This window comes from Rhinatrema bivittatum, chromosome 13 (genome assembly GCF_901001135.1).
Source record: "Rhinatrema bivittatum chromosome 13, aRhiBiv1.1, whole genome shotgun sequence".
Taxonomy (NCBI): Eukaryota; Metazoa; Chordata; class Amphibia; order Gymnophiona; family Rhinatrematidae; genus Rhinatrema; species Rhinatrema bivittatum.
In genome coordinates, this window is record NC_042627.1 from 19,627,309 (window position 1) to 19,640,697 (window position 13,389).

At 43.7% G+C, this 13,389-nt stretch overlaps 1 protein-coding gene across 3 annotated transcripts in view; it reads left to right on the plus strand.

Annotated features, from left to right (window-relative positions):
• HCN4 (hyperpolarization activated cyclic nucleotide gated potassium channel 4) overlaps positions 1 to 13,389 on the plus strand; it is a 337,366-nt gene that overhangs the window by 104,727 nt on the left and 219,250 nt on the right. For all 3 annotated transcript variants that reach the window (XM_029575658.1, XM_029575659.1, XM_029575660.1), the window contains exon 2: positions 12,909 to 13,332. In XM_029575658.1, the coding sequence (XP_029431518.1) occupies positions 12,909 to 13,332 (424 nt within the window). The remainder of the gene's footprint in view (positions 1 to 12,908; positions 13,333 to 13,389) is intronic.

Consider the following 13,389-nt stretch of genomic DNA (forward strand, 5'->3'; position numbering starts at 1 on the left):
TGAGGAGGGCTCAGAGACAGGACTTTCCACACAGTCAGGCCAATACAGAACGGTGCGCTCGGCCGAGCGCACCGTTAGCCCCCGTTTGGATGCGCGTGGAAAACGTGTGGAAAACGTGCGGCCAACCCCCCACCCCCCCCCCAAAACTAATAGCACTCAACACATGCAAATGCATGTTGATGAGCCTATTAGGTATTCACCCGCAATACAGAAAGCAAAATGTGCGGCAGGCACCGGGAAAATGTACAGAGAAGCAGAAAAAACTGCTTTTCTGTACACCCTCTTACTTAATATCATAGCGATATTAAGTCGGAGGCCCCAAAAATAAAAAATATAAATCTTAAAAAAAAAAAAAAAAAATCTGCCCGCGGGTTGGAAAATGGACGCTCAATTTTGCCGGCGTCCGTTTTCCGAACCCATGGCTGTCAGCGGGTTGAACAACCGATGCCAGTAAAATTAAGCGTCGGCTGTCAGACCTGCTGACAGCCACCACCTCCTTATTAGCGCAGGCCCTAATTTAAATAGTGAATCGCGCGCTCGGGAGAGGTGCCTGGGTGCGCGTTGGGAGAGCGGGCGCTCGCCTCTGAGCACCGGCTCTCCCGCGCACTTTACTGTATGGGCCTGAGTGTGTCATAAGTTAAGTGACATTTTTCCTTTGCCATTCTAGCTAAGAAGGGCACTGCTATGAACTGCTAATTGGAAAAAATATGAAAAGTTTTGCAGAAATGTATGAGGGGAAGCGGCACAAGGGTGATGAACAGGACAGAACCTAGCAATGCTATTTTGGAGTTTGGGATTTGCTGGTTGTTCTGAACTCTGCCCAGGTTGTGCTGCTGCGCCAGGGGACTCTAATGTATTCGAAAGAAGTAAAGAGGATGCATGTAATGGCAGCAGCCCAGAAAATGCCTCTTGTAAGCAAATAGTGACTTTGTGCTATGCGCAGGAGTAAGCCTCTCCTCAGTTTATAAGCTGCAGTTGTGAAGGAGCTTTCTTAATTAGTAAGCTGTATGTGTGAGCTACACAGGCATAAACTCCCTCTCCTAATTAGTAAGCAAGAATGGCAAGCCTCAGAGAAGAAAAGGCTCTCCCTAAATGACTAATAATATCTAGAAATCACATAGGGATAAGCTGGCCCCTGATGAATAAACCAAAGTGTAGTGAGCTCCTTCCCTGTAGCTAGCTACATAGAGTGAGCACTCCATCTATTTATTTATTTTATTTAAACGCTTTTATATACCGACAACCGTTGGCACATCGTGTCGGTTTACAAATAACTTAAAACCAGGGTATATATAGGCATAGCCTTTACATAGAACAGTGAACAAGTGTAAAACAGTAGTAAAACAAGTACTAAATAAATTTGGGGAGGGACTCAACAGGGAGCAACAAGGAAGGGATGGGGTGGGAAGCAACAAGGAGGGGGTGAGGTTATATACAAGGCATCATAGATATGTACAATGTTGTTTCAGGCGATTGTTCGGGGGAGGGGAGAGGGAAAACAAGGAGGAGGTGGGGTTATATACAAGTCATCATAATAGTTGCCTCAGTGAAACTGTTTTGTCCAAGACATGCTGTACTAAATAAAGCTTTCCAGTACTATCCTGAATTGGAGAAAGCAGCTAGGAGCAAAACCAGGAGACTTAAGGCTGCTGTTTGTGAAGAAAGTCAGATCAAGCCGTATCTTATAGCCTGATTGGCAGAGATGGTAACTGTTTTGTTTGAACTTGAGAATTTTGAAGGTGACTAGTTATGGAAGGACTGTAATTCTGGTGGGGCAATAAGGGTGAGATGTACCTGAATGGAGATGGTACCAGTAAAGTTTAATAATAAAAGCAACCAAAAGGAATGCCTTTGCTTCAGGGACTTTCTTTTGGACATTGAGAGACAGTTCTAGACCTGACAACCTGAATACCTAGTTAGGGAACATGAACTAAGGAAGTGTTACAATGCACCCATCTGGAAGTGATATGTCCAGGAGCTCTGTGGAAGAAGGGATCATCAGTGATATCACAAGGGGGCCTAGGAGCATTGAGTTGGAATCTGGGATGCATGTAAGGTGGGACTCACATAAGTCTCCGCTGCAATGTCTTGATTTTATTGACTTGCATTGTCCCCAGGCTTAGTCTGCAGTCAAGTCCAAGACAGATGCCAAGAGCCTCCCCTTCATCTCTAATATTGATCTTTCCCTTTTCTTCTCCACTTCTCTATATCTGTGCCCCTCTATCCACTCATCTAGATTTCATCCCCCCTTCTCTCCCTCCAGTTCTCTCTGCCAATCCTACACTTCTCCAATTTTATTTCTCCATTTCAGTCCGTCATCTCCAACTATCTGGCTTCCTTGTCCTTCCCCTCAACAGCTGCATCCTTTTTTGTTCTATTGAACCCCCCTTCACCCACAAATCCTCCTCCTTCTCCTTCCCCCATCTTCCATGATCCTCTTCCAACCCATCACAAATTTCTACTCATTCCCAGGGCTGATGCAAGGCCTAGGGCAAAAGTTACAGGCTTGCTCTCCTCCTCTCCTGTCAACCTTCCCACACACACAATAAAAAATTATGCCCTTTATAATAGTTTTTACATGAAAAATGACATACTGAGGTAAAAATACCTTAACATGTATATTTTATTTAAAAACATTGCTGTAGTACCAACCAAAAAAATTTGCAGTAAAATAAAATACACTTGGAGCTTATATAATATTAGGCCTATGTAGGGACCTTCCTTTACAGTTTTTACTTTTATTTTTCCCAGGAATCAGGGTTTATTACCACAACAACAAAAATGGGGAAATCGGTGGAAAAAATGACTTGTCACTTATCCGGGTAAATATCGTTTTTATTCTTGTGGTATCAAACTGATAAATTCCTAGGAAAAATAAAATAAAAACTGAAAACAAATACATGTTGGGTTTGGGCTTGGCCCTCAGAAAGCCTTGAGCAAACCGAATTACAATTACAATACAGTAAATCTCCCTTATCAAATCAGCACCAAATGCCACCACTCAAACAGTAACAGTCTTACCTTTGAAAAGGCAATACTGCAGATATACCAGGCCCTAAAACACCATTACACCTACCATTAGGAAAACAGAACAAGCCAGCCAGCAATAGATCCCTACACAGAAACTACACGCCAGCAGAATACCTCACCTCTGACACATGCAGAACACAGACAGACTCTCACCAAATACAGAATAAAGATACATTAAGTACAAATTGGAACATGCAGACATCCAACCTCCCATTTATAGCCAAAACACTAGAGAAAATTGTTAACCAACAACTTTCAGATCATCTTTATAAAAATAAAATTATTTTCCCAGTCAAGCACAGATTTAGAAGCACTCAGCACTGAAACACCTCTTCATTGATCACACTCCTATTTTTAACATATATGACATTTATATCTTGATATACATATCCCATTTTTCCCCTCATTTGTTATATTTTGTTACATTGTATCCACTTTTTATTTTCAAATTGTTATATGTAAACTGACGTGATGGCATTAGCTGAATATCGGTATAGAAAAGCAAATAAATAAATTAAATAAATAAAAACTGAACTGAAAACCACAAGACAGAAATCCTGTCTGCAGTGCACCAATGGAAAAACAGCAACATCACCATTCCTCATAAAACATCCAACACTAAAATCAAGAAATGTAAAACCTTATTAAAAAAAAATAAATTTCAAAACAGTTGACAAATAGAATATCCAATAATTAAAACTTCATATACAAAACTTATCCAAATGCCAATAAAATATTTTAAACAGTAGATGCATCAGATAACATCCAAGAATTAAAACTAATAAGGATAAGAAAAACTCCCTTACTTTCCATATCTGGAAACATTTTTTATTTCCAGATGCCCTGAGATTGTCATGGATTAGCAGGGAGAGGGGAGGGTTGTTGCACACAACACACAAGCTCGTTCACTCTCTATTATACACACGCTTGTTCATGCTCTCTCAATCATAAACACATGCTTTGCTCTCTCTCTCTCTCAATCATATACACACACACACAAATGCTTTTTTCATCTTACACACACATGCTTGTTTGCGATCTCTTTGTCACACACACACACACACACATTCACTATCATGTAGTGAGCCTCTTGGCTGTGGTGGGGTTGAAACAGCTTAGCAAGTGAACTGGCTAGACCCTTGCTGACAGCTGGCAGACAGTTTCCAACTGAGACTATGGGCCTCATTTTCTAAAGTATTGCAGGCCTGCGATACTTTAGGGAATGAGGGGCGGGGGCCGAAACAGGGGGCGGGCCTGCCGGTTTCGGTGCGATCGCTGCCGGTTTCGCACCCAATAGCACCACCATAGAAGGTATAGCTATTGGGCGCGAACTCGGACGCGAAAAGGGCCTTACCTTTTCGTCGTCTGCTGCGTCTTCGCAGAGTCTGCCCCGGTGACGCCCCGACGACTCCTCTTCCGGGGCCGACTCCACCCCTATTTTGGTATCGCGTGCGATCCGATTAGAAAATGAGGCCCTAAGTCTGAGCTTCACCTATACCAACCCCTTCCCCCATAGGTTGAGACTGGCAGGTGATGGTCCCTCAGAGATCGGTCAGACAGAGTCCATAGCCAGGCCAAGATCGTGTCAGGAAGAAGTCAAATAGCATCAGTATCCAGACCAAGGTCAGGGCAGGCGGAGAGCAGGCAACTTCGGTATCTGGTTTGAGGCAGGTGGCAATGGTCAATATTCACGTTACGGTTGAGGCAAGCAGGCAATGATCAGTATCCAGGTAGAGGCAGATGGCAATTGGGCAATGGTCAGAATCTAGACAGGGATCAAGCACAAGAGGTCTGGTGGCAGTAAGAAGGAAAGGAACTAGGTCAAGGAGGATGGACAAGAGAAAGGCAAGGATGGGGAGCGAGACCAGAGCAAGGCATGGGTATAGAAGAGGTCTGGTAGCAAGGAGGGGCGAGGAGCAGGTCGGGCAGCAAGGCAAGGATAAGTAGAAACATGCACTATAGACAAAAGCAGGGAAACCTGTTGCTGAGGCACCAAATGGGAACGCAATGAAGGTTTAAGTATCCTGCTGTGCTGACATCACCTCAAGGTGCCGCTCCACTGTTTCCTGCTGTGGAGCCTACTAAAGGTGATGCGTGAGTGTTCCTAGGGGCCGGGCCGTGAGCAAGCCGGAAGGGAGGCAATGGCGTGTCTGCTGCGGACCAGGGTGAGTGTGGTCGGTCGCAGGACTGTCCCGTGACTGACCAGACATTACACAATCATATGCTCATGCTCATTTGCTCTCTCTCTCTCTCTCTCTCAAACAAATACAAACACACATGCTCTCTTAACCATACACATATTCTTATAGTGCTTTTAACAGGCATTTTTGCTTGCATGGATCAGAAAACAAATTCAATCATAGGTTAATGCTCACCTTAAAGGAGAAATTGTAGTACTCATAAGCACTCTATTTCCAGCAGTCAATATGATGAGGGATAAAACACTTGATCTTGAAAAATGGTGTATTACAAATCAACATTTATATTTTATTTGCCTACTGTATTGCCAAAGATACCACAGTTTCCTCTCTTCTTTGCCTGCCACTAAGGTTCCTTTTATGCCCGTCCAAAGCATACTAGAATTCTGTCATGTTTTTGCTCCTTCCCCTTCTGCTAGATATTTGCTCCTGATGACGACCATCACTCTCTCAGTGAAGAAATATTCCCCCATCTCTTCAGATTCATATGATGATCCCTTACCCTTGGGCTTCTATTACTATAGAAAAGAAAGCTACTTTCTAGTGGCTTATTGAAACTTGTTAGATATATTTATGCTCCTATCGTATGTCCTCTCTCCCTCCAAATATCTTCAACTCCTAAAGTCTCTCCATATGAGGTAGAGTAGATGGGACTTACAGTACTTATCTCCCAAGCCTACGTTTCTTTGAATCGCCACCTCCTCCTCAATGGCTCCCTAGCTTCAGGTCATGAACGATGGTAAGATGCCAATCCCTTTCCTGTTTGCAGTTTCTTCCCTCCCAAATGGCAAGCAGCCCTTGAATTTCTGACCCACAGATATAATTATTCTTAATTTTATTCTTATTAAAGGTACAGAGCCACCAAGTCTTTGACTATTCTTCCAGTTTTCTTTAAAGTTCTCTTTTCTTTCCCGCGGTATGTGTACTCTTTTTGCAGATGTGAGTGCTTCTTTAGAATGCAGAGCTAAAAAAAAGGTCCACACCAGCTGCATCCTGCAGCGCTACAAACCCGTCTCATATGTTTGTATCTGTGTCATACTTGGATGACAGAATGGTTACATAGAGTTCCAGACATACAAACTCATTCCCAGTCCCTACCCCGTACAAACAGTGCTGGGGCTAGAGCAGTTTCTCATTTAGATTTTGGAAGTACACAGGCCAGGGAAGACTAGCCAGGCTGAAAAAGAAAATTGGATGAGGAGCTGATGTTGGATTTTCAATGAACCCATCTACAGCATACTTAGAAAAATAAGAAGGTGTGAATCAGTGGTTAGAAGATGAAATCAAAGCATTCGGCTGCTGAGGGGGTAACTGTGAGATGGAGGTAACAGTGGAGGTGTGAGCAAGGGGGTGATGTGCTCTGAAAAGATGCAATAGGAAATGGGGTAGGGTCAGCACTGACTGAACGGTCTGTGTTCTGCTGTAGGGAGATGTCTGTAGACATGAGACACATCCATCAGAGATAGTAGAGTAGACATGTAGAAGCCCTGGGGTTGGCATAGTGCAGTATATTGGAGTGGAGCTGGAGGAAGGGTAGTGTGTGTGTTGGGGCACATGGTGCATGTGTGTGTAAGAACAGGGAATTAGTATGCATGCCTGGATGATCTCATGCATGGTATTTGGGGAGAGGGCATGCAATGTACATTAGGGGTTGGCAGTGTTGCTTTCACATCATGTATTTGCTCCCCAGTTTCTTCTGGTTGCAGTGTGTAAGCAGGACAAAATACAGCTGTCAAGGTGTGTCATGGTATCTTCTGTGGCCAGACATTTCCTCTGCCCTTTATTTATTTTATTTTTTTTTTGTACCCTCTCCTCTGGTTTTCAGTGCATTTGTTGTGTAATACAGCCGGTGCATTTGTACTCCTGGTGTGAAACCTTAACAAATTCCACAAAGAGCAAACACCTGCCAGCTCTAACGTCTACCTTTTCATGGGGTGCTTTTCAGTTTTGGCTCGTGCAGTCAGCATCTCCATTGTACCTTCCCTGGTAACTGCTGCATTTAGGTCAATGGGAGCACTGTAAAAAATAGATGGTACTATTTTATGCCTTTTTTGTTTTCTTCAAAGTGCTGATTTGAGCCTAGTGGTGACAGCTAAAGAGCAGCAATGGCACACATCCTAGCTTGCAGAATGTACGATGAGTGGAGCACGGTGGATTTTAATTAGTAAACAAACTGATACCTTTCATGCAGTGTTTAATGCAGCAGCTGCTGCACCAGCAGCCTTTTCTCTTCATCTTTTTCCCAGTCGCTGTCTCTTTGAGTGTACTCTATACGTCAGTTAATCAGGATAGGGTCACAGTCCCCCCTTTTCTTCTGGCAGCACAGGGGGTACATTCTGTGCAAGAGTTAAGAGAATTCTACGGTAACGTGTTTAAAAATCTGAGGCACATTTGCATTTTTTTATATTATATCATGGTAATTCTCAAAGTCAAGTCGTTTTTCCAACCTTGCTTGTGCATCTGTATAATTCTTTTTTTTTTTTTTTGGGTGGGGGGGTTGCATGGGCAAAGGGATGTAACGTAGCTGCCGAGGGAAAAGATTGCAGCGATGGGGATAAAAAAAGAGAAATGATCAGGGATGGGGAAAAGGGGAGGGATAGGAAGAGAAGACTGGAGATAGGGAATGATGTGGGAGAGAGGACCGGGGATAGGGGAAGGAGGGAGTGGAAGGGGGGAGATGCCAGGATCTGGGGGGGGGGGGCAAAGAATCCAGGATCAGGGAAGAGGGTATCTTTGTCCCGGCACCAGTCCTGTGCCTCTCACATCCTCCCCCCCCCCTCCTTCAATTCCTCTGTCCTTTCTGTATGAATATCTTTCTCTTTTTCTCTCTGACACACAAACATGTGCGCCCCAACATCTATCTTTCCTCGCTTCCACACTCTCTGCACCAGTCCCCTCTCTCTCACACACACGGCTGGCACCTATCCCCTCTTGATCCCATACTCCCAGTGCTGACCCTTCTTGTTCTCTCACGCACAAACGCACAGCCAATTCTCTTAAACCCTACAATTTTTCTTACCCCCCCCCCCCCACACACACACACAGCTGGTCCCCTCTCTAACCTTCAGTCTTTCCTCACCCCACCCAACAGCCAGTCTCTTCTCTCACCCATCAACCTTTTTCATCCCTCAAGCCAATTCCCCCTATTGTTTCATCCACCCAGATCCTTCTCATTCCTCTAGTCCTTCTTCACTCTGCCAGTAAATCAATGTGCCATCCCTCCTGGTCCCCCTCCTTTTGCATTGAGCCAGGGCAACAGGGCTGGCGTGACTGGATGTGCAGACCATTCATTTGCATGGCGTTTGCACTCTGGAGGAGAGGCATGGTGTCAGGCTGCTGTGCCGGTGAAAATCGAGTCTGCAGCTGGAGTCAACTGAAGAGCAGTAGCAGGATTTGCTGCTTTGTTCTATGACTGCACTCCCAATAGACAGGCTGAATATCTGAACCAGAGCAGCAGGGGCAATCCATGGGCAGTCACAGAATGCCAATGTTGAAGACCTGGCTTGCAGTTTGCTGTCCGGACTGGAAGCAGAGTTGGCGAGAAAGATGAGGTGCTCTAGAGTGGAGAAGGACAGTCTCCTGCTGCGCTGGTTGCTACCTTCTACTGTGGGTCCCCATACGGTCTGGTGTGGCAATGAATTCTGCAACCCTGTGGTACTCCAGAGAAGGAATGTTGGGAAAGAATGATAGAAGATGTGTGGGAGGAGTTCAGGAGAGGAAGGGAGAGGCAAAGACAAATGTGAAACAAAGGGAGAAGAGAGAATCAGGGGGCATGAGGGAGAGAGATGGACATCCAGGAAGAGGGAGGATAACTGATTGGGAGGGTAAGATGGCTAAATGGGAATGAGAAGCAGGAGTTGGAGGCCTGAAATGGTGTGGTAGAGGAATAAGATGGGCACAAGGGGTGAGAAAAGAGATGAGGTGCAAAAGAATGACTGGCATGAAGTGCTGATGGATAGAGAAAGAAAAGAAAGATGGTAAGAAGTGACTTGGAAGAAGGCAGGGAGAGCTGGAGAAAGGAGGAGCGTCCTAAACAGAAAAATAACATGAAAAGAAAAATAGAGAAGCCGGAAGATAAAAGCTGAGGAGAGGGAATGGTATGATGTGTGGGGGGAAAAAAAGCTAAAACTTATTTAATTTTCAATTTAAATATCTGATTAAGTGAACCCAGGGAGGAGTCAATTTGGCAAGCAGACTGGGTCCATAAGCCGGAGTTCCAGGTGAGAAAAATCAGCTTGTGATTTAAGGATGGTAAAGAGGAAAGGGGATCAAGGAATTACCTGGACACATCTCCGGTGGCCAGCTCTATTGATTCTCTTGTTGCCCATCATTTGTGGCCTCAGTCCGAGGGCAGACAGGAGGAATGGAGAGCACTTCTGCCTTCTCCAAGGCATCTTTGAGCTCTGATGAGAGATCTTTCTCCGCTGTTTACATCTCCCCGGGTTGATGATGCAACCTGCTTCAGAAGCTTGGATTGACACCAGCGAAGCCGAAGCTACTGGAGTGAAAGCTGAGTGGACTCTCCGGACCAGGTTACAGGAGAGTGTGTTGTGAGGGATAGCAAACAGGAGGCACGAAGAACAATATTGATGAAAGAAGCAATGTCTGTCTTTCCTTACCCTCCGCGCGCACCCCCTCCCCCCCCCCTTCAACCCGGTGAAATTTTGGACTGGCTCCTTTGCTCAAGGCCCCTTCGGATGTCTCTCCGGGGCAGGTTTGGGCTATGGTATCTCATACGGTTGTATTTCTCCACTTTGTGATTTTACAAAAGAAAGCTCTGAAAAAATGTCCTTTCAAGATAGACTTTTGCTTTAGCAAAGAGTATTGCAGCTCTGTTGGCTTCAAACTCTGCACTCACACAAGATAATCAGTTCTTGCACAGTAAGTTGGAGATATTGGAAAAATCAAGCTAGGAGAGGAAATTTGTGTTTCGCAAATTTCTCTAAATCCTCTGCAATTTCTCTGATATGCTAAAATAGTATTTCTTTGATGTTCTGAAATATCCCATAGAGGCTTTTCCAGCTGTGGTCCAGGTTTAATATTTACTGTTGGGAAAGAAGAAAAAGATTGAAGGAGATGGAAACAACGTAGAGAATAATTTTGACCTTGAATAAGCTTGAATTGACTGCTCTGTTGGAATCACCTCAAGAATTCTCGGTTGCAAGAGTTAACTCTTTCACCTTTGCCCTGGAACCAGACAGGGTCTAGGCTCTTAAGTCCGTTTTCTGGAACAGGAATGTTGATTTCTATGAGGTTAAGGTCAGGGTGCTTCCTGACCTTAGACGGACTCAGAAAAAGCATAAAGCTCTATTGGGATTTAAACAAACTGTTATTGAGATGGGTGCTGTCTTCTTTTTGGAAGTTAAAACTATGTGTTTAGTATTGGGATCTCCATATTTTCTATGATCCCACACAACTTTGAAAATGTATAGGAGTTAGATTGGCTGCTGGGGTGGTGGCCCCACTGGTGGAGGGTTGAGTTAAATATTTTTTCTGTCTGTTCACCTTTATGATTGTACTCCTTTTTTTTTTTCTTCTATTAATGGATCTTCTCTCTTCTTAATTGTGGACTTGAATTTCTCTTTAAATTTCATTATATAGATTGTATGATGCTGGGAAGATTAATTGCATGCCAGGAGAAGTTATTTTCCTGTTTTAAATGTAATAAATTCTAGAAATGTTTAAGAAATGTCTGATTTATGTGACTTTTGAACGTTTTTAGTTATCTTATGTATCTTTTAAATTCTAACTGTAATATCTGACACCTGACATTGGTGTTACTCTACTCTTCTTGGCCCTGTAATTTTGAGTCGGGGTGTTACGCACACTGTAACTTTGCTTCTTTCCCCTGAACCATCCACTCCTATCTCCTGAAATCCATAGTCCAAACTTGGGCTGACTGAATGTGCATTACACCTTTTCTTCTCAGGCTGGTGTAACCCAGGTGTAAGCTGTTCTAAAATCACTTTGTGCTACCACCACCTCAGCAGCACTCACTGAATTCCTCATGCCTTCCCTCCTTGTGTAGCATCCTCTAACTCCTGACACATTCATCTGATGCTTGATCCCTGGAGAGCCATGGCTCAGGCTATGAGCTGCCACTTGTTCCCAGTCTCTGCAATGCTACAACCTCATCTCCTCTCTCTCCTGGGCAGCCTTCCAAGGTAAAGGGAGATGATGAGGCCACGGTGCCACAGAATGTCCACATGAAGTCGCCTGCTTGACTGCCCAGATATTTGTATGCACTCTTTCCAAACATGATCAAGACAGTTTACAAAACATTTGAAGGTTCAGCAGTGGTGGAGTCCTGGAAGCAGACGACAGCAGCAGAGGGGGGCACCATCAGTGGGGGTAGGAGGAAGGAGGCATCATTAGCCAGGGTTGTAGGACATCAACTTCTTCTGAAGCTGCCTAGTGTAATCAAATCTTTTACCATCTATGAAGGCTGGCAGGAGGAAGAAAGCAGTGGCCATGCTCTCCTCTGCTGCCCAGAGCTGTAGTCACACTTTGAACCTCGCAAGGCACTATAGTGCCATGTGGTTCAAAGGACAAATCAGCAGACTCTGGTAGTAGAGGAGGATGTGACTTGAGATGTTGATGTTTTCCAGCTCCCAATGGCTAAGATCACCACAAGGACAGAGAGGCACTGGTAGGGGAAACAGGGAAGGTGAAATCAGGGTAGATTGCTGAAAATCACGAGGTGGGAGGGAAGAGAGGTGCACCCACCCATCTCCAACATAATAAACATAATAAACATAATAAAATAATAAAATTTTATTATGTTTATTATAAAATAACATAATAAAATAACATAAACATAATAAACATAATAAAATGCCATTAATCATGCCATTTTTACATAGCATTTAATTTATTTGTATACCGTTCAACCGTTTATTCTTTCCTATCTCTTCCTTCTTATCCAAGTTCTGCTACCCTTGTTATTTGTAACTGCTCCTTCGATCACCACAGTTCTAGTTGATGTATTTAATGCACTCCTGTTTCATGTAAACCAGCAAAATATGTGCTCATGATTGCCGGTATATAAAAACCTTAAATAAATAAATAAATAAATAATATCTGGTTCCTACAATTCCCATTACAACAAGAGAAATCCATTGCTGCAGCTGGGAAATCACTGGGAACCAGGAGTCCTGGGCATGGCTATTAGGGAGAGGCAGCTTAGTAAGATATCTCTGGCAACCAATTTCCTTCAAAGCATTTTAGTTGTGGCCTTGAATTGTTTGACTGAAACACTATTTCCTTGCACTTGGCTTATAGATATGAAATGGCCCCCTAGGAGGTGACCAAAGATGCTATTAAAGAGTATTGCACTTACCTTAGGCAATAACATAGGAAACAGCCTTGAGCAAGAGTATAAAGTGTTTTGAAAATCATCCTTTTAAAATGTTTAAAAGGATTAAGAACTCAAGATGAAGGTAATGACATAACTGTGCTAGGAAAGCTGCATATCTAATGGATTTCTTTAAAACTAGAAACTGATACAGGCAATTTGCATGTTGCTATGATTTTCAATTAAAATTGTATTATTTTTTTTTAACTTTTTTTCAGTGGTTACCTCTTATACGTTTCTGCGTGATTTGATTTTCTTTTTCTCTGTCTCTCAATCTTTCTCATACTTCCCTTTTCCCTAATCTTTAACTCTGGTTCTTGTTTTAGGTTTTATTGGGATCTCACTATGCTGCTACTGATGGTGGGGAACCTGATCATCATCCCCGTGGGCATCACCTTTTTTAAAGATGAGAATACTACACCATGGATTGTCTTCAACGTGGTCTCGGACACCTTCTTCCTTATTGACCTTGTTCTGAACTTTCGAACAGGGATTGTAGTGGAGGACAACACCGAGATTATCCTGGACCCACAGAGGATTAAGATGAAATACCTGAAGAGCTGGTTTGTGGTGGATTTTATTTCCTCTATCCCTGTGGACTACATCTTTCTCATTGTGGAAACTCGCATTGATTCTGAGGTTTACAAGACAGCTCGCGCCCTGCGCATTGTCCGCTTCACCAAAATCCTCAGCCTTCTTCGCCTGCTGCGGCTCTCCCGACTCATCCGCTACATTCACCAATGGGAAGAGGTGAGCAAGGTCTTCCTTCCTCTTCACGTATTTAGTGTCATTGATGCCTTTCATGTT